Source organism: Coturnix japonica, chromosome 13 (assembly GCF_054131305.1).
Source record: "Coturnix japonica strain WE chromosome 13, WE-NBRP24, whole genome shotgun sequence".
Classification (NCBI taxonomy): domain Eukaryota; kingdom Metazoa; phylum Chordata; class Aves; order Galliformes; family Phasianidae; genus Coturnix; species Coturnix japonica.
Genome location: NC_140675.1, coordinates 19,904,898 through 19,928,630, shown reverse-complemented (window position 1 = coordinate 19,928,630; position 23,733 = coordinate 19,904,898). Strand labels below are relative to the sequence as shown.

Here is a 23,733-nt window from a genome sequence, read left to right as displayed (position 1 = left end):
GGGTGGTCCAGCTGGATAACCCCGAGTTTTATCTCTAATGGGAAGCATTGCACACAGCAGCGGTGCTGATGCCCTCTCCTGGCCAGTACCGGTACTTGGTGCTGCATCCCAGCCTGTCATAGAGAAATGGAGCACTGCGAAATGTCGGTGAGCACAAGGAGGTGCTGCGCTTGGGTTGGTGCTGGTCAAGTTGAACCTCTTCACTTGTTTGACCAGCTGCAGGTTCCACATCAGTTTCAGCTGTTTGCACACTCAGCTCCATGGACTTGAGTCAGGTTATGTGCCACAAGCAGCCTTGGCAATGGGTGTGAGCTGCATGTGCTGTAAGCCCTGAGGCCTCAGTCCTTGTCTGTGATGAGTGGTGGAGTCACCAGGGGGACACCCACAGCCAAGCACTGCCAGCTCTCCATCGGGTGGAGGGGATGGGGCTGTCGCTGCTGCCATGTCCTGTCCCTGCTCCAGCCCTGCTGCCCCGGCACATCCCAGCTGTGAGCTGAGTCACCGCCATGTCGCCCTGTGTTACGACATCCCTCATCTTCTGCTCCAGGAGCAACGAGGAGCCTATAAGTACTTTGGCAAACCTCGTGTTCTGATCTCATCGCTCCACTTCCTTCACAGCAAGGAGCTGAATGAGGCCATAGGGCAGGTCGGGGAGAAGGTGTCATTGGGAAGGATCGCCCCCCGCCCGCTCCCTTTGCTGCAGAGCCGTGGCTCCGTGGCTCCGCTCTGGGCCGGGCTGTTCCCCCCCGGTGCTCGGTGCGGTCGTGGAGTCGCGGCTGTTTTTACAGCTGATGTTACAACTTCTGCCTTAGCGACAAGCTTCACCCCCTGCCCCGGTTCTGTCTCTCCCTCTATTTCCCGCAGGCGGCGCCGCTCGCACAATCCGCCCCCAGTCTCGATTTCCGATCAGCGCGGAGCAGCCGGTGGGACGGATCCATGTGCGGGGCGGCACAACCCGCTGCTCTGCCCAGCTCTGTGTGCGGGGCCGGTACCGGCGCCTCGACTGCGCTCAGCTGGGGGCGGCCCCGCGGTGCGGCGCTTCCATCCCCCCCTGTGAAGGGCCCCGACCCCCCGCAGCTCTCGCCCCCCCCCCGCTCCCCATGGCCGCACACGGTCCGTCCCCGCTCCGCCCCCCAGCCCCGCACACGCACGCGCAGCCGCTCCCCGTCCCCCCCATCCCGGCGGTGCCGCGCGTGCGCGGGGCGGTGCCCGGGATGGCGGCGGGGCCGTGGGGGCGCTGAGGCCGGAGCCGCCGCTCGGCGGGGGCCGGTGAGTGCGGGATCGGGACGGGGACGGGCGGGGGATGGGGGGGGTCGGGCCGGGCCGAGCGGATCCTGGCGCTGCCGCCTCCCGACCGTGTCCACTCCCGCAGCGCGTTGCGGCCCCGGGCGGAGCTCGGCCTTGCGGGCAGGCAGCGCTCGGTACCGGGCGGCTCCGGAGCCGCGTCCCGCATCGTCGGAGCCGGCGGGGCGGGATCAGAGCGCAGGGTTCCGCCGTTCTGCCGCCCCCGCCGCGCTGCCCGGTGCCGGTCGCCCCCCGCCCCGCCGTGTCGCTCTGTCGCCGTGTCGCTCTGTCGCCGTGTCGCTCTGTCGCCGTGTCGCTCTGTCGCCGTGTCGCTCTGTCGCCGTGTCGCTCTGTCGCCGTGTCGCTCTGTCGCCGTGTCGCTCTGTCCGTGCCGCGGTTCCGTGTCGGTGCTGCGCGCCCCGCGCCCATGGAGCGGTCGGATCCACCCGGTGCTCCCGACACGGCCGTGCCCAGGCGCGCTCAGCCGCTCCCTCCCTGCGGCACCTCCCGGGTTCGCGGCCCCGCAGCGCTGCGGCTCCCGGTACGAGCCGGGGGAGGTTAAAAAAAGCCGCGTCTGCCATTTGCAGGCTGAGTTTCTATGGAGACGGTGCAGCGGAGGAGCAGAAATGCGGGCAGCGCTCGGAAATCAATGACGGCTGCGGCCGCACGTGGGCTCGGCCCGGAGCTGCTGGTCGGGCCCTGATGCGAGCACCGAGCTCAGGGCGGCTGACAGCATCACTCAGCATCACTCAGCATCGCTCAGCATCGTGCACAGAAAGCGGTTATGTGCAATGGGATGGAGAGGGATTCCAGCTGTGGAGGCACCGATAGGACAAGGGATGGTTTTAAAGTGAGATGGGGAGGTTGTGTTGGATCTGAGGAGGAAGTTTTTCCCCCAGAGGGTGGTGACGCACTGTTCACAGGTTGCCCAAGGAGGCTGTGGATGCCCCATCCCTGCTGCATTCAAGGCCAGGCTGGATGTGGCTCTGGGCAGCCTGGGCTGCTGGTTGGTGACCCTGCACACAGCAGGGGGTTGGAGCTGGATGAGTGTTGTGGCCTTTGCAGCCCAGCCCATGCTGTGATTCTCCTGCTGGGCCTCAGAGCACGGAGGGTTTCAGTTCCCCCCACAGAGCAGCTCGTGCTCTGACAAGGCCGGAGCCGCATCTCCGTGCAATGGGAGCTGACGATCCGTGCGCCCCAGCGCTGCCCTGCTCCTCCTCCTCCTCCTCCTCCTCCTCCTCACCCGTAGGGCCGTGCCTGCAGCCGCTGCTCCTCCCTCCCTCTGGCCGCTCCTGCTCGTGGATCTCTCCCTCCCCCCGTGGGCAGAGCTGGCTCAGCCGTGGCACCACGCAGGGTTCGCTTCCTTGTTGCTGCAGCCCCTGGTCCGCGGGGCAGTGCCGGCCTTGTTTGCAAGCCGTGCTTTTGTGCAGCATCTGCTGAGAGCAACGTGCCCGCCTGGCTGCCCCTGAGCTCCGAGCATGGGGGGCTGCTGGGGGCTGGGGAGCTGACACCGTGCTGACAGAGCTGGAAATGTGCTGCTGAGCATCTCTGTGCTGTGTCTGGTAGGTGTGTGTGTGTGTGTGTGTGTGTGTGCAGCAGGGCTGGGGATGGAGGGGCTGTGGGCTGCTGCTGCTGGAGGGGGATTTGCTGCTCTCAGCTGCACACTGACACTATTTGGCTTGAGATCTCCTTAGCTTTGTGCTTTGTGTTTCTTTGTCCCAGTTGCTGGATGAGCTGAAGGCAGCTGAGCTGCCTCACACAAAGAGCTGTGGGCTGAGGGCCCTGCAGCAGGTGATGGGTGTATTGCACAGCCCAAGCTCATGAGCAGGGCTGTGCTTCCTCCTCCATCCCGCAGCACGAGGTCAGGCTGCTGGGCAGGAGCACTTCCTCAGGAAGCCCCTCAGTGCTGGGGGCTGCGGGTTCCTCCAGCAAAGGGAAGGGCTGTGGGGCAGCACTGCAGGGCACCGACCTCTTCTCACCTCTGCGTCTCTCCTGGAACGAGGGTTTGTTCAGGGAAAGCAGGGCTGGCATTGCACAACCAGCACTTGTGAAGCCTTCGCAATGCAGGAAGCAGAGGCGCAGCCCGAAATCTGAACCAGCCCCACTTTAATGGGCTACAAGAGGTTTCATGGCCTCCATCAGGGTGGGTGCTGTGCTTCTGTGCTCCTCCTCTGTAACAAACGTGTCTCCCTGTGGCTGGGTACAGGACCCCTACGGGGGCTGCAGTTGCCAGATGTGGCTCCCAGGGCTACGCAGCAGCTTCCCTGCAATCCCCAGCAGTGACTGGAAGTGCTGGGGCAAAGCTATGGGGCAGGAGGGCGCTTGCTGTCTCCTGCTGTGCCCGCTGCAGTGTCACAGTCTGCATGCTGGCTGCAGTGTCCCATGTGTGACCAGGTTCTGTGACCACAACATCTCATTGCTCACAGATTACGTTTCCAACCAGCAGCTCCCTCACTCCATGTCCTTCTGCTCAGGGTCGTGTGGACCAGGACTGGGCAGCACCAGGAACCGCGGCGCCTCTGGCTCTTGAGGGCTCCTAATGACCCTTAGAGAGGGAACAGTGGAGTTATTTTCCACTCTTGTGGGGCTGAGCCAGCTGTTGCGACATCAGGCTGGGAATGGGGACAGCCGCCCTCTGCCTGGCTGCAGGAGCATGGGATGTTGCTGGGTACAGCTGGGTGCCATGCTCTGCTCACTGGGGGTTTCATGTCATGGCTCCTGCCTTGCTGCAGGTGGCTGGGCAGAGAGATCTGTGGGGCTCAGCATCCTCTGCTCCCCCCAAGCAGTGAGCGTGGGGCTGAGCAGCTCGCCAGGCTGTGGGGCCTCGTGATGGGGAGGCAGCTCAGGTCTGCAGCACTGATCACTGCTCTCCTCTCTCCACAGAGTCCTGCGAAGCGGCGGCGGTCCCCGTCCGATGGGAGGATGGTTGTTCTCAGGCAGTTTGGGCTGCTTCTCTGGAAGAACTACATCCTGCAGGTAGGTTGGCACGGCGCACACAGGCACCTGGGCACTGCCAAGTGTCACTGCAGCAGAATCTGCTGAGCATCTTGGTTCTTGTGCTTGCACGTCAGGGAGGAATGAGCAGGCGTTGCTGCTCTGTCCCCATCCCCTCCCATCCACACTTCACCACTGCCCTCGCTTTTATTGGGTGCAGCTTCACTCCCCATAAGCAGGGCAGCCCACGTTGCCTGCAGTGTGACAGTGGCTTTCTGAGCTGTCTCACAAACCCTGTGACATCCTCTGGAGGTGGTGATTGCTGTAAACCTCCTGTGACCTGATTGGTGTTCCTCCATTTGTGCCGTCCTCAGAAGCAGCTTTTAGGGACGCGTGGGCTGCTTTAAACCCTACTATCCCGGCATCTGCTCCCATCCCAGCTCTGTGCGTGGCAGCTGGCTGTTGTAAGGGGCTTAGGGAGCTTAGGGCTCACTGCCCAGCTGCTGGCCACCCCCATTGGCATGAAGGGGCTGCAGACCCCTGAATGCTCAGCCTTTGGTGTGCTCCTGGTGAAGGCATGGAGCTCCACGGCTGTCAGCTGTGCTGTGAAGCTGAGTGCTGGGCCCTGGATGAGGACACGCCTTGCTCAGAGCTGGCAGGGCTGTGATTATGGATGAGTGGCCCCATTGCCTCTGAAACACGGCGGTTTGGGTGACCTGTGCGGTAGCGTGAGGCTGTGCTGCTAAATGTGTGCTCACCATTGAGGTCACAGAGTCAGGCAACTGTTCTGGAGGCAATCCAAGGGGCTGTTAGAGGGTTAATTTGGTAGTAAATCAGCAGAAGGCAGCTGGTTTGCAAGAGCTGCATTATAAAACCATCAGACATCTGCAACACTCGCTTTTATGAGCGTGGCCTTTGGAACACTCCTTTTCCCAGCCAGCCCTGCTGCGGTGCTGGGCTGACCCTGTGCTCCTACGTGGGGCTGTGCCCCTCTCTCTGACGTGGTGCCCAGTGGTCCCTGCAGGATGAGTTGCCCGGCAGGAGGTGCTGGGTGAGGAGCTGGATGCCCATTTTGCTCATTGTTTTCCTCCCATCTGAAAAAAATAAAACCTTTCTCCACTCTGCAAAGAACCTGTGAGGTTGTGGCCCAACGTGCAGCTCCAGTTGGTGTTTGCAGATCTGAAGGAGCTGCCTTGGAGCTTTGGAGTGGAGGCAGGGAGGAGAGGCAGCAAGCAGCTGAGGTGGCTGAGTTGGGAAGATAAACCCTTTGGTGCTGCTTGTGTCTCTCATGCCCGACTTGTCCCAGCTGTGGCAGACAGGCTGCGGTGCCCCTTGCTGTTGTCTGAGCAGGAGCACTTGGCATTGCTGCTTCTGCCAGCACACATGGTGCCAGGTTCCCACTGAGGCTCACTGGCCGTGGGCACATCAGGAGCTGCAGCTGCAGTGATTGAGGTTGGGCGAGGTGTATTGCCTGGGGTGCGGGCAGCTCCACCCGGTGTCTCATTTGCCCTCTGGTGTTTGGGCCAACTGGGCTTAGGGCTGGGCTGTGCCCCGCTGCCCACAGAGGGGTGTGTTATGGCAGTCACCTCCATCCCCCACACCATCCTGCACAGGGCTGAGCTCCCAGAGCAGTGCACTGCTACCTGCCAGCAGCCATGCTGGCAAAGCCATTTGAAGCCCACTTAAAATGCTAGTTACCACATGGGCCGAGCAGTAGAGCAGATAGTGGGAAGCTTGCAGGGTCTGGGAGGCAGCTCCTGGGGGTGGTGGGGGCTGAGCAGTGGGACACAGCCATGGAGTCACAGAATAGTTGGGTTGGAAGGGAGCTGCTGTGTGGCTGCCCCCCACTGAGCTTCAGATTCAAGAAGTGTTCCGAGGTGTGCAGTGGTTTTGGGGATCTCCTTTCCCTTCTTCCACCTCTGATGTTTATTTCCACCCTTCCCTCCCGTTTTGCCTCAGAAACGTCAGATTTTGGTCACCATCATAGAAATCTGCCTGCCGCTGCTGTTTGCTGCCATCCTGATTGCACTGCGGCACCGGGTGCACTCCGTCAGCCACCCCAATGCCACCATCTACCCGTCCCTGTCCGTGGATGACCTGCCAGGCTTCTTCTACCGCCGGCACCCCAGCAACCCCTGGGAGCTGGCGTACGTCCCCTCCAACAGCAATGCTGTGCAGAGCATCGCCAGGGCGGTGGAGAGAGCTTTGCCCATCAGCATCCGAGGTGAGCAGGGCTGGGTGTGTGTTCATCTCAGCACTGTGTGGAGATGCTCAGGGGTTGTGATGCTTTTGGTGTCTGGGGCAGCAGCAGCACTCTGAGGGCTGAGGTGCCCAAAATGGAGCTGTGCCCAATAGCCTGGTCTTACAGGGAATGTCTGGGTAAAAGAGCATCCAAATGGGACTCATTTATGCCTCATCAGTCTGTCTTTCACCCTGGGAATGGGTGGGTTGGAACACAGCCCTGCTGAAAGAGACCTGGGGGTGCTGGTGGGTCAGTACGAGCCAGCACTGTGCCCTCACAGCCTGGACAGCCAGCTGTACCTGGGGCTGCATCAGAGTAGTGTGGGCAGCAGAGTGAGCGAGGGGATCTGTTCCACTGCTCTGAGCTGTGAGATCTCACCTGGAGCACTGCATCCAGATGGGGAGTCCTCAGTGCAGGAGGGGCATGGAGCTGTTGGAGTGTGCCCAAAGGAGGGCCACAAAAACGGATAGAACAGCTCTCCTGTGGGACAGGCTGAGAGCTGGGGATGTGCAGATGGAGAAGAAAAGGCTGTGAGGGCTGAGAGCCCCTTGTCAGTATCTAAAGGGGAACTATAGGATAGAAGGGAACAGACTCTTTATCAGGGTCTGTGGTGATAGAATAAGAGGATATGGTTTCAAGCTTAAAGAGGGGAAATTTAGGTTGCATATAAGGAAAAAGTCTTTTGCAGTGAGGGTGTGAGGCATGGGAACATGCTGTCCCATGACGTGGTGGCTGCCCCAACCCTGGAGATTTTCAAGGCCAGGCTCGATCAGGACTTGGTCATCCCAGTCTAGCTGTGGTGTCCATGTGCTCTGCAGGGAGTTGGACTCGATGGCCTTTAAAGGTCCCTTCCAGCTCTAAGGACTCTATGGTTCTGCCCCTGGGGATGGCAGGACTCCCCACCTCCCACATTTGGGACCTTCCAGCTCTGCCTGGGCTGCATCCCTCCTGCCCAGCATCGCAGCTGGGAGCACAGCACTGCGTTGCTCTGTGCCCACGCACACCCTGCTCACAGCTCCCTGCCCCACAGCCCAGGGTTTCTCCTCGGAGCGAGAGTTTGAGGACTACGTTCGTCGGGACAACCGCTCGGGCAGCGTGCTGGCTGCTGTCATCTTCAAACACCACTTCAGCCACAGCACAGACCCGTTACCCCTCCAGGTGAGCAATGCGGGGCCGTGATGCTGAGTGCGGCCCTCCCAGCAGCTCACGGTGGCTGCTCTGGGGATGGAACCCCAGGTTGTGCCTCTGTGGTCAGTCTAACGCAGCCGTCGTTGTTCTGTCAGGTGGACTATGAGCTGCGCTTCAAGTACAGCCCCAGGAACGCACCACGGAGCGAGCAGACGGGGCTGAACCCCAACCTGGACCGGGACTGGCACACCAGCTACCTCTTCCCACTCTTCCAGCTGCCCGGGCCCCGTGAGGCCAAGTTTGCAGATGGTGGGACACCAGGTAGGGCTGCTGGGAGGCGTTGGGGTGCTGCTCTTCTCGTTTTGAGTGCATTTTGGATGGTAAAAGAGTCCAAACTATCCAGGATTTCTCATGTTATTTAAAGACTTCAGCTCTGTGGTTTGGGCACAGCTCTTTAATGCAAGCCAACCCTCAGGCTGAGCAGGAGGCAGCAGCGCCTTGCAGGAACTGGCACTGGTTCCAGGCGAGCCCAGCTCTCAATTCTGGGAGCTTCATCTGTGGCTTCATTTTAAGCGGCAGAAATCCCAAACAAAACATGGCAGTTAAAAAGCAAAAAGTCTTTCACTGCTTCCTAATGCACAAAACATTAAAGCCACACGTGCCACTAATGGGCTGTGTTCTCCCTCACCAAAATATATCCCCAAAAGGGACCACACGTGAGCTCAGCTCAGTGATGGTGACTGATGATGACCAGGAATCTCTGTCCTAAGGAAAACAAAAACATGCTGAAAGGTTGCAGTTTATCTTGATGTTTCCTGCTGCCTTTAAATGATGGTTACTGAAGATTTCAGGTGCTCTGGGATGGTTGTGCTGTGATAGTGATGTTGGTTTTGCTTTTCTTACCAGCTCTTCGTACATTTCCTGCTCCTCTTCCCCAGAAGTCCCTCCCATAACAGCTGCCTCTCTTCCAAAGGGGCTGTGCTGTTCTCTGCTTCCCAGGAACACGTGCCTGTTTGTATTCCCTGCGTTGTTGCCTTGCAGGTTACATCCGGGAGGGCTTCCTGGCCGTGCAGCATGCCGTGGATCGGGCCATCATGCAGTATCACGCCAACAGCTCTGCCACCAACCTGCTGGAGAACGTCACCGTGGTGGTGCAGCGCTTCCCCTACCCGTCCTACGTCAACGACCTCTTCGTCCTCGCCATCCAGAACCAGCTCCCGCTGCTGCTCATGCTCAGCTTCACCTACACCTCGCTCAACATTGTCCGTGCCGTCGTGCATGAGAAGGAGAAGAAGCTGAAGGTAATGTTGTCAGTGCTGCTCACCTCCGGGGTGATCGGACAGGGACCAGCAGCTCTCACTGCTGTTGCTGCAGGTACTTTGCACACTGAGCACCTTGGCTGCTCACCCCTTAAATGAGCCAGGCAATGACAGACTCCCTGTTGGTGTTGGATCCAGCGCATGGAGGTGGGCAGGCACGCTGGCAGTGGGTGAGCAAAGCCCTGGAGGAATGTTGCTAATCCTGCTGCCAGGAGCAGTTGGCCAAACTGCGGGTTGCAGGGCAGCTTGGCAAGGAGTAGCTCTGGCTGGTGCAGGAGTTCAGTGTGTAGGAAGCAGGGCTTTGGCCTTTTAAATTTAGAACCCCGTGTTTTTGTGCTGTGGTATGTGGGCAGCGGGGAGCTCAGTTGATGCGGTGGTCACGGCAGCCGGGTGAGGCTGTCCTGCCCTCTGTCCCACTGCCTGCAGCCCTGCCAGCCCCTCCTGCTGCTGCTTTGGGTTCAGCTCAGCCCCTGAGTACTGCTCCAATGAGAGTCTCCACCTCCCTATGCTGTGCCTGCGCCCCCCCACCTGGGAAGTGTGGGTACAGCCATGGGTGACAGTGTGACCTCCCTGCAGGAGTACATGCACATGATGGGCCTCAGCAACTGGTTGCACTGGAGCGCCTGGTTCCTCATGTTCTTCCTCTTCCTGCTGGTGTCTGTGTTCTTTGTCACCGTGCTCTTCTGTGTCAAGGTGAGTGTGTTTCCTTAGGCCAGAAGCTCTGTGCTGATGGAGCATGAGGGCAACAGGGCTCCTTTGTCACAGATGGGTCTGTACCAGTGACTCAGGCCGCAGAGCCTGGAGCTGTCCCCACTGCTGAGCACAACATCCTCAGGGGACTCGGGCTCCCCTTGCTGTGCACCCATGGCACAGGAAGCACAAGGTGGCTGTCCATGTGCAGAGCACAGTGTCCTCATAGACCCTGCATGGGGACAGCCCTTATTTCCTCCCTCTGGACTGTTCTAAGGGGGCCTGGGTGTTCCTACCTGCCCCTACATCTGTCTTTAACCTTGGAGGCCATCAGGCCAGGGATGCCCCTGTGTGCCTGCAGCCATGGCCAGCTTTGCCAGCTGCAGAGGTAGCTGCTTTTTCTCTCTAGGTGAGCGAACAAGGAGCTGTGCTCACCAGCAGTGACCCCACACTGGTGTTCACCTTCCTCGCCATCTTCTCCATCTCCTCCATCTCCTTCAACTTCATGGTGAGCACCTTCTTCTCCAGAGGTGAGTCCTCCCTGCCTGCCTCCTTGCTGGGCTGGGTGTGCCAACCATGCCATCCCAGGAGCTGTGCTATAAAACTGTGGATTAATTTGGGTGCTGGGGATACTGGGAGGTCAGTGGTGCATCCAAATCAGGGCTGGCTCCAGCAAATGTTCCTTCCCTCTCTTCTCTGTGCTCACAGCAAATGTTGCAGCTGCTGCTGGAGGTTTCCTGTACTTCTTCTCCTACATCCCCTACTTCTTCATCTCACCTCGCTACGACCTGATGTCCCACAGCCAGAAGCTGGCATCCTGCCTCATCTCCAACGTGGCCATGGCCATGGGAGCGCAGCTCATAGGCATGTTTGAAGGAAAAGGTGAGCATGAGAGCCTCTGTCCCGGGGGGGGGGGTCCAGGTGGGTGGTGTGAGGGGCAGAAGGAAGTTTGGCAGAGACAGAGCAAGATCAGGAGAGGCAATTGCTGGGTGCTCTGCAGCTCTTAGCAGCACCAGGGCTCTGCCCCGCTGAACCCATGCATCTAGCAGACATGAAATGGTGTCTGGGCTATTGCCAGTCGCTTTGATGGCAAAGTGAATTTTCTTCTAAAGGATGCTAATTAATTGCATTTCCTCCTTTCCAATGTTCGTGTTGGTTTTTTGTTTTGTTGTTGTTTTTCTTTAATTTCTGTGCCAATAAGAATTTGCTGTTTGCTCCAATAGAGGCAATGTTTTTGCAGAGGGCCTGACAGGGGCCTGCAGGGATGGAGGGGCAGTGACTGCAGATGAGATGGTTTCTCCCAGGGCAGTTGCAGGGGGTGTGATGGAAGATGTGCAAGGAATGGAATGGGAATTGAAATTTTAGTACGCTTCTGCTCCTTTTTTTTCTCTACATGTATGAAATGGATGTTGTGGGGCCATGTGTGTGCCTTTCATCACGGAGCAGGGGGTGCTATCTTATAGCTCAGGGAATGCACAGTGCTCTGCTCCATCCGCTTGGGGATGGATGAGCACCCTCAGCAGAGGTGAGCAGTATCTTGTTTCCCTGCAGGGACTGGCATTCAATGGAGGGACCTCATGAAACCTGTCAGCGTGGATGACAACTTCACCTTGGCACAAGTCCTGGGGATGCTGCTCCTGGACTCGGTGCTCTATGGCCTGGTGGCCTGGTATGTGGAGGCTGTTTTCCCAGGAGAGTACGGCGTGCCGCAGCCCTGGTACTTCTTCCTGACGGTGAGCACTGCTTACACACCCCTCCCAGCAGGGTTTGTGGCGTGTTTTGGTGATGTTCCCTGCTTTTTGCCTATGCAGCAGATCAGACTGAAGTGAAACAGCGGCACTGTTAGCTTCCAAAATTGATGTACCTGCTATGCATCCTCATTAAAGGATGATGCAGGCAAGCTTTTGACTATGAAGTATGCCTTGCAGGTCTTCTTGGCTTTAAATCTTTGTCCTGACACTTCTTCACATGCATGGCATTGCTACCAGTGCCTCCATGCCCCCAACATGAGAGAAAAGCATTAGCTTCTTCTCCCAGCTCTGTCCTCTGATTGCTCTGCCTGCACTGCCCAGCATCTGATGGGCCAGGAAAAGCAGCCTTGCAGGGAGGCTCCTGTGTGAGAGCAGTAGGGAATGGGTTGGTGTGGGCCCATGCCTGAGGGTCTGTCTGTCTTCTCGTGTCAGCCTTCGTACTGGTGTGGACAACCCAGGACTGTCATTGGAAAAGAGAAGGAGGAGGAGGAGGACCCTGAGAAGGCCCTGAAGAGCCAATACATTGAGGAGGAGCCCGCTGACCTCGTGTCGGGGATCAAAATCAAACACCTTTCCAAGGTATTTGTGCTCACCCACACAGCGGTGCTGCTCACTGCACTGGTGCCACCTGCAGGGAGCTTCCCCACCATTTGCTGCCCTCTGCTCCTCATGCTGTAGTGTGGGTAGGGGCCTTCCCCAGTGCTAGCATCTTTTAGCTGTGGGCTGAACTTCAGTACCCACAAGGGGGTGATGTCTGTACTGAGCCTGCTGGACACTGCGGTCTAATGCCAACCCCAGAGATTATCATGGCCGTGCACTGCCTGGAGGTGCAGAGGGAGCAGATCTCACAGCACTCGCTGTGAATACAGCATCAACTTGTTAATGTGATCTCTACAGGTCTTCAAAGTGGGAAACAAGACCAAAGAGGCAGTGAAGGACTTGACGGTTAACATGTATGAAGGGCAGATCACCGTCCTGCTGGGACACAACGGTGCTGGGAAGACCACCACTCTGTCCATGCTCACAGGTACGAGCTGCGTCATGCTGGTGGGGTTGGCATGTGGCAGGGGCAGCTGCTGGGGTCCTGCAGGCAGGGCTGGTGGCATTCCTGTGGGAGCAGTGCTGTGCCTCATCTCTCACACTAGGGAAGGGTTTTGTTGTTCCCTGGTGCACCCTGGGCTCATTGAGCTGTCAGATGGGGATGGTGGAGTTTTTGGAACTGTGTTGCTGCCTAGGGACATGGAGGGAGCTGAGGGGTCAACTCCAGGCTGTCCACTGGGACAGGGCCTGCACAGGTCACAGGCAGTCTGACTGCTCTGAGTCCTGGCTGGCTGCCCCAGCCTGCCTGGTGGAGCAGCACAAGCTCATGGGTTGCTCCTCCCAGGTCTGTACTCCCCAACGAGTGGGCAGGCGTACATCAATGGCTACGAGATCTCGCAGGACATGGTTCTGATCCGCCGGAGCCTGGGGCTGTGTCCGCAGCACGATGTGCTCTTCGACAACATGACGGTGGAGGAGCACCTCCACTTCTATGCAGGGGTGAGCCTGGTGCTGGGGGTACTGCATGCAAAGCTGGTGGGTGGGTGGGCAGTGTGGGGCTCACTGCATGGCATCATGCACTGCTCTGTCATCATACAGGCTGGGGGTGATGCCCAGAGGGTGGGCAGAGGCCATCTCTGTACTGCCTTGCCTTTCCTGTCTGGATGCAGGAGGGTGTGGGGTGGGGGCTGTAGTGGGGTTCAGCAGCCAGTGGCGGATGAAATGGGAAGGGTATTTGCTGGGGATGCTTGCCACTGTGAGTGTACTTAACATCCTTCCCTTGTGTGGCAGCTGAAGGGATACCCAGCCTCCAAGTGTCCCGAGGAGATCAACCATATCCTGCGGATCCTCAACCTGGAGGACAAGCGGCACTCGCTGACCAAGGCTCTCTCTGGTGGCATGAAGCGCAAACTGTCCATTGGCATCGCCCTCATTGGGGACTCCAAGGTAAGTGGCTGTTGTGGGGTTCACTGAGAATCTTTCTCACTGGGGCCAACGTGGGCTCTTGTCTCTGAGGTTGCCCCTTGCCTGCTGTGGGGATGCAGTGGCAGCAAGGAGGAGGCAAGAGCACTGTCATGAGAGGGGACAGCTCTGAGATCTATTTCCCCAAAGCTCCAGCTGCAGCTGTGCTGCCTGGATACTCCCCCAGACAAGACCAGTGCATGTACATCAGGAGCTCAGGGCTCCTGGATCCAGGGTTACCCCCTCTGGCACCGCTGTGCCTCTCTTGACCTGTGCCCACCTCTGATGTGCAGGTGGTGATGCTGGATGAGCCAACGTCAGGGATGGATCCAGCTTCTCGCAGGGCCACCTGGGATCTCCTCCAGCAGCAGAGGAGCAACCGCACCATCCTGCTGACCACACACTTCATGGATGAGGCCGACTTGCTGGGGGACCGCATAGCTATCATGGCCAAAGGCGAGCTGCAGTGCTGTGGCTCTTCCCTCTTCCTCAAACGTAAATATGGTAAGGAAAGCACAGGCAGGCTGTGCTAGAGTTTGTGTTCCTGCCCTCCCCTTCATGCTGTTGTGCCTGCTTGGAGGCTGGAGCCCACGCTCACTCCTCACAGCCACATAGCTTGTTGCTCAGAGCTGGCTGGTGCTGCAAAAGGCTTTGCTTTGTACCTGCCCTCAGCCCTTCTCACTGGCTTTTGCAGGGAACCTGCAGCCCATGCAAAGCCAGCAAGGCTCTGTGGTGCTCAGCAGCCCCTCTGTGCCTCCTGCACCACAGAGCCATGGCTGGCCCAGGCTGTGCTGTGATTTACACTCCTTTCCCCCCCCTTCCCAGGGGCAGGGTACCACATGGTGATGGTGAAGGAGCCGTACTGTAACCTGGGGGAGATCTCCCGCCTCATCTGTCACTACGTGCCCAACGCCACCATGGAGAGCAATGCCGGGGCAGAGCTGTCCTTCATACTGCCCAAAGAGAGCACTCACAGGTAACAGCATCGTCTGCCCTCCCTCCATGCGTGGATCCCCCTACACACACCAAGGACCAGCTGCTATAATCGTGGGCTAGCTGGGAATAGGAGCTGCTCTTCATATCTTGGAAGGTGTCCCAAGCTGTGGATCTCTGCCTGGTGGGGCTGGTCTAATGAGAGCAGTAAAACCTGACACCTCACTTGTCCCTGCAGGTTTGAGGCCCTGTTCACAGAGCTGGAGCTGAAACGGGAGGAGCTGGGCATCGCCAGCTATGGGGCTTCAGTCACCACCATGGAGGAAGTGTTTCTGAGGTGAGGGGCTGACAGGGCTGGATGGCAGCAGGGACCTGGGCTGTGGTTCAGCTGGTGGGAGGAGCAGTGTGTATGTGGGGAGGAGCTGGATCCTCCATCTCAGGGTCAGTCCTTGGAAGCGGTGCTCAGGATGCCTTCAGGGCTGGCAGCACAACCTGTGTGCTTTAGTCATCTTCTGCAAGAGATTTCCTGAGGGGTTTGGGCCTGGGGCCAGGGCAGTGTGGGCTGGGGTCTGTGAGTGGTGCTGGGACTTTCCATCAGCTGTCCTATGGCACAGTTCCTGTGTATATCACTGTCAGCAGTGTCCAACACAGCTCCCCAAGTATGGGCACAGTCTGGGCTGGAAACATGAAGTCCAAGTAAGCTGCTCTTCTGACTTTTCCCTGCAAAAACAAACATGAGTTTTCCCAACCCCTGGCGCAGGGTTGGGAAGCTGGTGGACTCCAGCATGGACATCCAGGCCATCCAGCTGCCTGCTCTGCAGTACCAGCACGAGCGACGCTCCAACGACTGGGCCATGGATGACTCCAGCAGCCTGAGTGGGATGACAGACATGACAGATGACAGCGGGGCACTCATCACAGAGGACTGCTCCAGCATCAAGCTCAACACCGGGGTGAGTGTGGGGTGTCAGTGCCGCAGGAGTGGCACCTCTGGGACCTCTGCACTGGTTTTGCTGGACAGAACCTGCCTGTGGCCAGTCTGACCCTGTGTAATTTGGAAGTTGTGAGTGTAGGATTGAACTGTGAAACTTCAGTGCACATTGTTTTAAGTTTCTTGGGGTGGGTTTCTGCTATCCTTTTTATGTTAATCCTTCACTCTGTAGAGATGCCTTGTTTCGAAGATATTCAGATGATTCCTGCTCATTTATCACCCGCTATTGCTAAACCCCTTGGCGCTTCCAGCAGGGAGATGAGAAAAACAGCCTCCCCTCCCTTGCTGGGCCTTTCATGGCCTGCTGCCTACACGCCTGTGATAAGTTGCCTTGTCCTTCTCAAGGGCATATCTACAACCAGAAAGAGAGAAAGATCTTTTTGGTTTAAAAAGCAAAGAGGGTGCTTGCTTGCATGGGCTGGGTGTTTCAGCCTGGCTGCTTTGGCATGTAGCTGTGCTGCACCAACCCCATTTGTGAACCTCCAGTGCTGAGCTGACCTGCCTTGCTGCAAGCAGGTGGTGGGGCAGGCTGATGGAAGAGGACAGGGAGGGGGCTTTGGAGCCACGTCCTCCAGGAGCCACACAGGACGATGGCTGCTCATGGTAGCACTGACCTGACTTCTCCCCTCCCAGTTCTACCTGTGCTGCCAGCAGTTCTACGCCATGTTCATGAAGCGAGCCATGTACAGCTGGCGCAACTGGAAGATGGTGGCGGCGCAGTTCCTCGTGCCTCTCATCTTCACCGCCTTCGCCCTCATCGTGGCCAAGACCTTCCCAGGGCCCAGGGACTCTTCCATGCTGAGGCTGACACTGGAGGCCTATGGCCAGACCATCGTGCCTTTCTCTGTCCCTGCTGCCTCAGGGCTGCCGCAGAAGCTGGCAGAGCAGTACGTGGAGCTGCTGGATGCTCAGCACCAGTCACCACTGGAGGTGCCAGGTGAGGCTTTGCAGAACACCTGGGTGATGCTCAGTGGCACTTCTCCTGCCAGGGCTGGGTCCCATCTGACATACCCTGTGCTATCATCTCCTGCACCAGGGGTACCACAGCTGGATCCTGCCCCTCTTCCCTGGGCAGAGCTGTGTTCTCTGTAGCACTGTGTTTGTCGCCACCATTAGGGCAGGGTGGGTCACTAGGGCTGGTGCTGCTGGGGTTTTCTCCAGTTGGCCTCAATCACCTGCCATTGCCTGGAGTCCCCTTGTAACAGCCATGGTGTTCTGCAGGTGGCCTGGAGGAGTACCTCATCTCGAGAGCATCCGAGGAGGGGGGGGCCTTCAATGAGCACTACATCACTGCTGCCTCCTTCGAAGGAGCTGGCAACCACACGGTGGTCACTGCACTGTTCAACAACCAAGCCTACCACTCCCCAGCCACCGCCCTCATGCTGGCTGACAACGCCGTCTTCAGGGTGCTGATGGGCCCCAACGCCTCCATCACAGTCACCAACTACCCTCAGCCCCGCAACATCACCGAGAAGGCCAAGGACCAGCTCATGGAGTACGTCTGTTTGCCTGGTGCTTACATTCCTGCTAGGGCTCACAACTTGCATTTGGTACAATGGCTTGGTTGTGCTGGTGGAAGACTCAGACAAGAGCTTCTCAGAACCCAGCATAGCTGGATTGTGGATGATTGTGCTCTGGAGGTCAGGATAGCAAAGCTGTGTGGCTGCCTGACCTGCCTTAGGCCTTGGCAGCCCATAACCCAACATGCACATCTTAGTGGGTGAGGGTTCCCCTTTAGAAGCTCACAGCCCATGGCTGGGGAGCCCTTCCCTGCAGGGCTCAGAGCTGCTGGGCAGCAGAGGGGCTGTGTCTGTGCATCCCATGGAGCCTTGCATCCAAGGCTTGGGCCTCATGTCTTCCAGAGGGATGATGTGTGGGACCTGGCAATGGCAGGGTGGTGTGCAGGGACAGTACAGGTGTGTTGGTCTGTCACACTGTTTGTGTTCTAACCACTGCTTCTGCTCCCCTGCAGAGGCCAGACCGGGTTTGCCATCGCCATCAACCTGCTGTATGGCATGGCCTCGCTCGCCAGCACCTTTGCTCTCCTGCTGGTCAGTGAGCGAGCCATCAAGGCCAAGCACGTCCAGTTTGTCAGTGGTGTCTACGTGGTCAACTTCTGGCTGTCTGCCCTGCTCTGGGACATCATCAACTTCCTCATCCCATGTGCTCTGATGCTGGTAAGTCACCTCTGACAGCCTAATCCCTCCTGTCACAGGAGGTGGGATGACATCACTTGCTCTCGAGACAAACACAGTCTCTCCTCACATTGCTGCACCCCAGGTGATATTCCAAGCCTTTGATGTGCAAGCCTTCACCCAAGACAGCCACCTCGTCGATGTGATGTTGATCTTCCTCCTTTATGGCTGGGCCATCATCCCCCTCATGTACCTCCTCAGCTTCTTCTTTTCAGTGGCAGCCACAGCCTACACCCGTCTCACCATCTTCAACATCCTCTCGGGCACGGCCACCTTCCTTGCTGTCACCATCATGAGCATCCCAGGTGGGTCAGTTTCCTCCCTGCCCAGCCCTGCGCCCACCACCATCAAGAAGACACAGCCCCTGAGGGGACATTGTCACACTTAGATCCTGGGCCTGTCCCATGCACCAGAAAAACCTGAACAGCCCCTTCTCACCAGTTAAGCATGACAAAATGTGTTGGTTCTCTTTCTGATGTATCAGGGTCTTTCTCTAAATCCGATCTGTTGATCCTTTTTCAGAGTTGGGCTTGGTGGACCTCTCCAGAACTCTGGATAAAATCTTTCTCACTTTACCCAATTACTGCTTGGGTCAGTGCATCAGTGACTTCTACCAGAACTATGAGTTCATTCAGTTCTGCACCTCTTCTGTTGAAGCCATCTTCATATGCAAGGCATTCAGTGAGTCCCCACATCACCTGCTCCTGCTGCCCATCCCTCCTCCTCCTTCTCTGCCATGCTGGGCTCCCTGTGGGGTGGGTGGGAAGCTGGAGGTGTTGAAAAGGCCGGTGTGGGTCAGCAGGGCTGGGGGTTTGGCATTCCCTACCAGGGCTTGGAGAGGAGATGCTCAGCTGAATAGGTGGCTCTGGTGTCACAGGGCCTCTAACCCAGCCTGGGCAGTAATTCCAGATGACATTTTAAAGCAGAAGGATCATTTGATAGTGTACAGTTGTTTCCCATACAGACAGTGACAGAGCAAACTAGTTAAGGAATCTTTTTTCTTACTACTGATGTGTAGGAAAATGTGAAATAAGGAAGGTTTCATAGAGCTGCCAAAGAAACCCGGTCATGGTCGTGGTAGATCTCCTGTCTCTTCTGTGTGTCTCCACTGAGCATCTTCTTGGGGTCAGGACCTGAATCCTCTAGGGGGAAGAGCTGGAAAGAGCTGTGGGCAGGGATCCCAGTGTGGCTTGGGCTGGAACTGGGGCTGGCAGAACTCCCAGCTTTCTCTGGAGCTCTTCTCCCTGGAGTGGAGATTGATCCATACTTGACTTTGTTCCAACCCTGCTCAGATATCAGCTATCAGGTGAACTACTTTTCCTGGGAGTCACCTGGGATCGGACGATACCTGACCTCCTTGACCGTCCAGGGTTTCTCCTTCCTCCTCCTCCTCTTCCTCATTGAGACAAACCTTCTCTGGAGACTGAAAACTTTGGTCTGTGGCATCTGCAGGCGGCGGAAATGGGTGAGCTGAAGTTTGTGGGAGGTAACAACGTGGGGCAGGTCCTGTGGGGCGTGTGGGAGGGCAGAGAGACAGGGGCTGTCCCCACTGAGAGGGGGCTGATGGAACAAGTGGCCCCTGCCTGAGCTGGGAGTGCCTGTCTCATCCCACAGCAGGAAGGTGACAGTGATTTTGCACCCTGTGTTCAGGTGGCACTGCTGAACAGTGTGTCTGTGCTGCCTGAGGACCGGGATGTGGCAGATGAGAGGAAGAAGGTTTTGGAGTCGCCACCAGAGCTGCTGTCATCACTGAGCAGCCCTCTGGTCATCAAGGAGCTCACTAAGGTGAGGAGCACGTGGCCCTTCTGGAGTGCTGTGCTGTGAGCTCAGCCTGCTGGCCTTGCTGTGCCCTCGGATGCCTTGTATGTGATGTGACCAGTGTGCTCACACCTTGCCATCCCCAGGTCTATGACAGCCGGGAATCCCTGCTGGCAGTGGACAGGATCTCTTTGGCAGTCAGCAAAGGGGAATGCTTTGGCCTTCTTGGCTTCAATGGAGCGGGCAAAACCACCACGTTCAAGATGCTGACGGGTGATGAGAGCATCACGTCAGGGGATGCCTTTGTGGACGGCCACAGCATCCTGGCCAACATCAAGAAGGTACTGAGGGCTGCAGGGGCTGCACATGGTGTCCTACATCTGCCTGGGCTGGGAGCCTTGTGAGTGCCCCCAGGGAGGGCACAGCTGCAGGTGCCAGGGGCAATGCTGTGCACCAGGGATGTGACGTTCTGATCTGGCCCGGCTTTCCCTGTTAATATGGTTACATGAAAGTAGTGCAGTGAAGAAGGGACTAGCAGATATGAAACAAAGGGAAATCAAACCTTGTGAGGGTGGCAAAGCCTTTGTTAAAACTATTTAGCACTCTAAATGGATATGTGAGCTGGTGCTCACGGTCAGATGGTGGTATCCCTACAAGCAAGAGAGATTTCCAGAGCCCTGACAGCTCTCCTTGCTGAAAATTGCCCATTCCCTTTGGTAAGACCAGAGATGAGTCACAAACCGAAACACCCTGAGCATGGATCAGGGTTTTGATTCAATCCCTGGGTGCATGCATCTCTGTCAGCCCTGGGCACCCTGTGGTACTGAGCCCATAGCAAAGCTCCATGGGTGCCAGGGCCTCTCCCCAGAGCTCTCCTTGCAGACCTGCTGCTGAGCCAACCCCTCGGCTTCCTCTTGCCCCCAGGTGCAGCAGCGGATCGGCTACTGCCCACAGTTTGATGCCCTGCTGGACCACATGACGGGCCGTGAGACACTCAGCATGTATGCCCGGCTGCGGGGCATCCCCGAGCGCTACATCGGCAGCTGCGTGGAGAACATGCTGAGGGGGCTGCTCCTGGAGCCCCACGCTGACAAGCTCGTCAGGACCTACAGGTGAGAGGAGGCTGCAGGGAGTGAGAGCTCCCCCCAGCTGGGAGGTTCTGCCGTGCCTGGCTTTCCCATGCTCAGTGCTCCCCCTGCTCCCCCATAGTGGTGGTAATAAGAGGAAGCTGAGTGCTGGCATCGCCCTCATTGGTGGCCCCCCCGTCATCTTCCTGGATGAGCCCTCCACCGGCATGGACCCCGTGGCCCGGCGTCTGCTCTGGGACGCGGTGACTCGGACACGAGAGTGTGGCAAATCCATCATCTTCACCTCCCACAGGTGAGTGTCCCAGCAATGCCCGGCCCCAGAGCTGGTCAGTCGGAGATGGGGGTCCTGCTGCCCCCACCCCGCTGAGCGATTCCCTCCCATCCCACAGCATGGAGGAGTGCGAGGCGCTGTGCACACGGCTGGCCATCATGGTGAACGGGCAGTTCAAATGCCTGGGCAGCCCTCAGCACCTGAAGAGCAAGTTTGGCAGTGGCTACACCTTGCTGGCCAAAACACGGACTGATGAGGAGGGCGAGCTGCAGGCCTTCAAGGCCTTCGTGGAGAAGACTTTCCCAGGTACCCTGAGCTGCCAGGCAGGGTGTGTGCAGGAGCTTCCCCCATTTCCCAGCTCACAGCCCTCTCTCTGCTGGTCTCTCGCAGGCAGTGTCCTGAAGCACGAGCACCAGGGCATGGTGCACTACCACTTGACCAACAAGAACCTCAGCTGGGCGCAGGTAAGGGATGCTGGAGCACACCTGATACCTTTGCAGGAGAAGCAGGGGGGAGGAGGGGGAGTTGCCACCTTCCTGCACATGCACATCCCAAAGGCTCAGTGGCAGCAGGGTGATGGGAGGGCTGTGTTTGCTTGTCACATCCTTCCCAACCCTTATCTCCCTGCTGGGAAGCACGGTGCTGGTTCTGGGTGGGCACAGACCCACCTGAGCCTGCAGGGTCTGAGCCTTGCTGCTCCCTGCTGGCCCCCAGCCCAGGGGACGTGTGATTCTTAATGGAGTTGGATACCCTGTCCCATGGTCTCCATGGGGAGAGCTTGGCTTCCACGCTGTGGGTACCTGGCAGTAACTGATGCTGCTGCGCCATCCCCTGCAGGTCTTTGGGGCCTTGGAGAAAGCCAAAGAGAAGTATCGCTTAGAAGACTATTCGGTTAGCCAGATATCCCTGGAGCAAGTCTTCATGAGCTTCACTCGCTTCCAACACTACACAGAGGACAGAGGGAAGTGAGCAAAAGCCCTTCATGTCCTCCTTCACGGACTGGCCCCGCCGCCTATACATAGTATATATAGAGACAGTAATTTATATATCAGCGTGTGTCTTAAATAATGTATAAATGTAAGAAAATTTTCACTGGGGAGGGGGGGAGAGGATGGAGTCGTACCTCCTGCTATTGGGAGCACAGGGCTGCGTGTGCATCACCTGCCAGCACAGTGCACACGTACGTGTAAATGAGTGTGTGCGTCTGACACGTCCACCCACATTTGTCCCCATCTGTGGCCAAAAGAAAAGCCCTCAAAGCAGGGGAAGGGGTGGCTGGGTGCTGGTGGGTGCTGCAGGCTGTGCCGGAGCCTCATGTCCCCGTGTCCCCCTGCCCTGCCCCACGTCACGCACAGTGGGAAGCAGCTCTGTGGTCTCCGCACGCACGTCGAATTGTGTTCTGTGAGGTGGTTTGCTTGTGGTTTATCAGGATGCTGTCCAATAGCTTAGATCCAGAACATTTGCTGGGTTCATGGGGATGCACTGTGCCAGGGGGAGGGGATGCAAAACCCCCCATCCCAGCCTTAATGGCATGGAGATGCAAGAAGGGAAGCTGGCACGAGCAGCATATGCTGATTATTGTTCCCTTGGCACCAAACCCTCCTGGTGCCATTGTGCCTGGCTCTGCAGCAAAAGGGAACCTCAGGAGCTCCTCTTGCCCCCACTGCTCAACAGTAGGGGCTGAGAGAGCCTGGCACAGCCCCGCTGTGCTGGGGGAGGCTGTGCTAATGGAGCAGTGCCCAGCAGTGATGAATCACACCCCGGGGCTCCGTGTGTGGGCAGCGATGGGTTGGAGGTGCAGCTTGCTGGCTTGGCACTGCATCCATTAATAGGTTGAAACAGCAGCACTGCCCTGCAGCGTGTTCTGCAGCTCTCCGGCTGCAGCACAGCCCGTGCCCACTTTGCTCCCTGTCCGTCCCCCCGCCGCCCTGGCTGTGCACAGTGCCCAGGGGCAGCACCCAGCATTTATTTTCAGTGTCTCCCAGCGTTTGCGTTGCTTTTCTGTTTGTTTTCCATACGTGTTGGTTGATTCTCATCTGTCTCTGACTGGTCCCTGTGTCACCTGCGGGCGGCTCCTGCGGCTGCTCCGCCATCAATGCAGAGCTATTTGCACTATAGTACTACACACAATTGCACATACGAAATGAATTACTATTTATGGCAGGGGGTGCTGATTCCCTCCCTGTGATCGCGTTGTGGGGGGGTTGGGGTGTCCTTTGGGTTGGGTTTTTGTTCCTGTAACTGAATCATCCTTTCCTGTTCCATTTTTTTTCCCCTCTGCCTAATATTGTTGTTTAAAAGTAACGCTGGTGCATCGTGTTACTAAGAGTTTCCCTGGCTCCTCCCGAGGTTTGTGGTTAATAAAAGCAGCCAGCAGGGAACGCAGCCCCTGAGAGCCCCTGGCCACAGAGCCGGGCCCGCTGCAAACATCCCTGTGCCATGGGGGGTGATGTGGGACAGCAGTGCAAGGAAAGCAATGCTGCTTTCTCTTGGGTCCATCAGGAAGGCTGGGACCTCTCTGTACAGGGCAAGGGCAGGATGCAGCAGGGCTGCTGGGACCTTGCCTTGCACAAGGGCAGCAGTGGGAAAGCAGGAGCAGGGGGAGCTCTATGGGCTTAAGGGAGGTTCTGCCTTGGGTGCAGCACGTTGTACACTGACCCTGCATCCCGCAGTGGCAGCCCGGTGCCCTCCTCGCTGTAGCACCATCCTGCACTGGGGCACAGTCACCGTGTGGCATCGCTGTTGCCACCTGTTTTTGTCCCCATCCTGCCCCTCCTGCAGCACCATCTGAGAAGGGGCTGTGGCTGCTGTGCTGGGCTGCAGCACAGTTGTTGTTCCCACCACGAGAATAAAGCTTTCCTTTTTTTTCCAGCTGTTTTCTGGCCTCCTTCACATTCAGCGATCGGTTTCCTACCCTGCACGGCTCGGTCTGTTGAGGACCCGATAGGGCTCCAGCAGGAATCAGCCCAGGCAAAGCTGCACTGGGGCCCTTCGTGGGGCCGCCCCCTGCAGCGGCTGCGTCCTGCAGGAAGAGGCTGCGCTGCAGGGCTGCCCCCGGCCCCCTCCTCCCGCTGCCTTTCCCCTATGGGGACCGCGGAGATAACGCGGGGCTGCAGGGACAGCACAGCCCTGCACGGCTCCCAGCCAC

The 23,733-nt window shown here is 57.9% G+C and overlaps 1 protein-coding gene across 2 annotated transcripts; it reads left to right on the top strand.

Annotated features, from left to right (window-relative positions):
* The first annotated feature begins 1,204 nt into the window (after nt 1-1,204).
* On the top strand, nt 1,205-23,456 carry ABCA3 (ATP binding cassette subfamily A member 3). 2 transcript variants are annotated; one of them, XM_015877237.3, is made up of 31 exons: nt 1,205-1,269; nt 4,168-4,260; nt 6,178-6,442; nt 7,491-7,618; nt 7,744-7,909; nt 8,630-8,889; nt 9,484-9,600; nt 10,007-10,127; nt 10,306-10,479; nt 11,149-11,330; nt 11,781-11,927; nt 12,246-12,375; nt 12,733-12,887; nt 13,179-13,334; nt 13,643-13,853; nt 14,175-14,325; nt 14,521-14,619; nt 15,043-15,235; nt 15,907-16,210; nt 16,495-16,768; nt 17,246-17,450; nt 17,554-17,773; nt 17,991-18,149; nt 18,761-18,933; nt 19,119-19,253; nt 19,373-19,567; nt 20,151-20,338; nt 20,436-20,606; nt 20,704-20,891; nt 20,976-21,049; nt 21,423-23,456. In XM_015877237.3, the coding sequence occupies exons 2-31, from the start codon at nt 4,207-4,209 to the stop codon at nt 21,552-21,554; spliced, it is 5,127 nt and encodes a 1,708-aa protein (XP_015732723.2). In that variant the 5' UTR covers nt 1,205-1,269; nt 4,168-4,206; the 3' UTR covers nt 21,555-23,456. The 2 variants fall into 2 exon arrangements, with proteins under 2 accessions (XP_015732723.2, XP_085370981.1); XM_085514855.1 differs by lacking the exon at nt 1,205-1,269 and adding an exon at nt 2,593-2,846.
* Nucleotides 23,457-23,733: the final 277 nt, after the last annotated feature.

Coding starts and splice junctions, on each gene's coding strand:
- ABCA3 (XM_015877237.3), top strand. CDS start 4,207: ATGGTTGTTCTCAGGCAGTTTGGGCTGCTTCTCTGGAAGAACTACATC. Junction 8,890..9,483: donor AGAAGGAGAAGAAGCTGAAG/GTAATGTTGTCA, acceptor ACCTCCCTGCAG/GAGTACATGCACATGATGGG. Junction 12,376..12,732: donor CACTCTGTCCATGCTCACAG/GTACGAGCTGCG, acceptor TGCTCCTCCCAG/GTCTGTACTCCCCAACGAGT.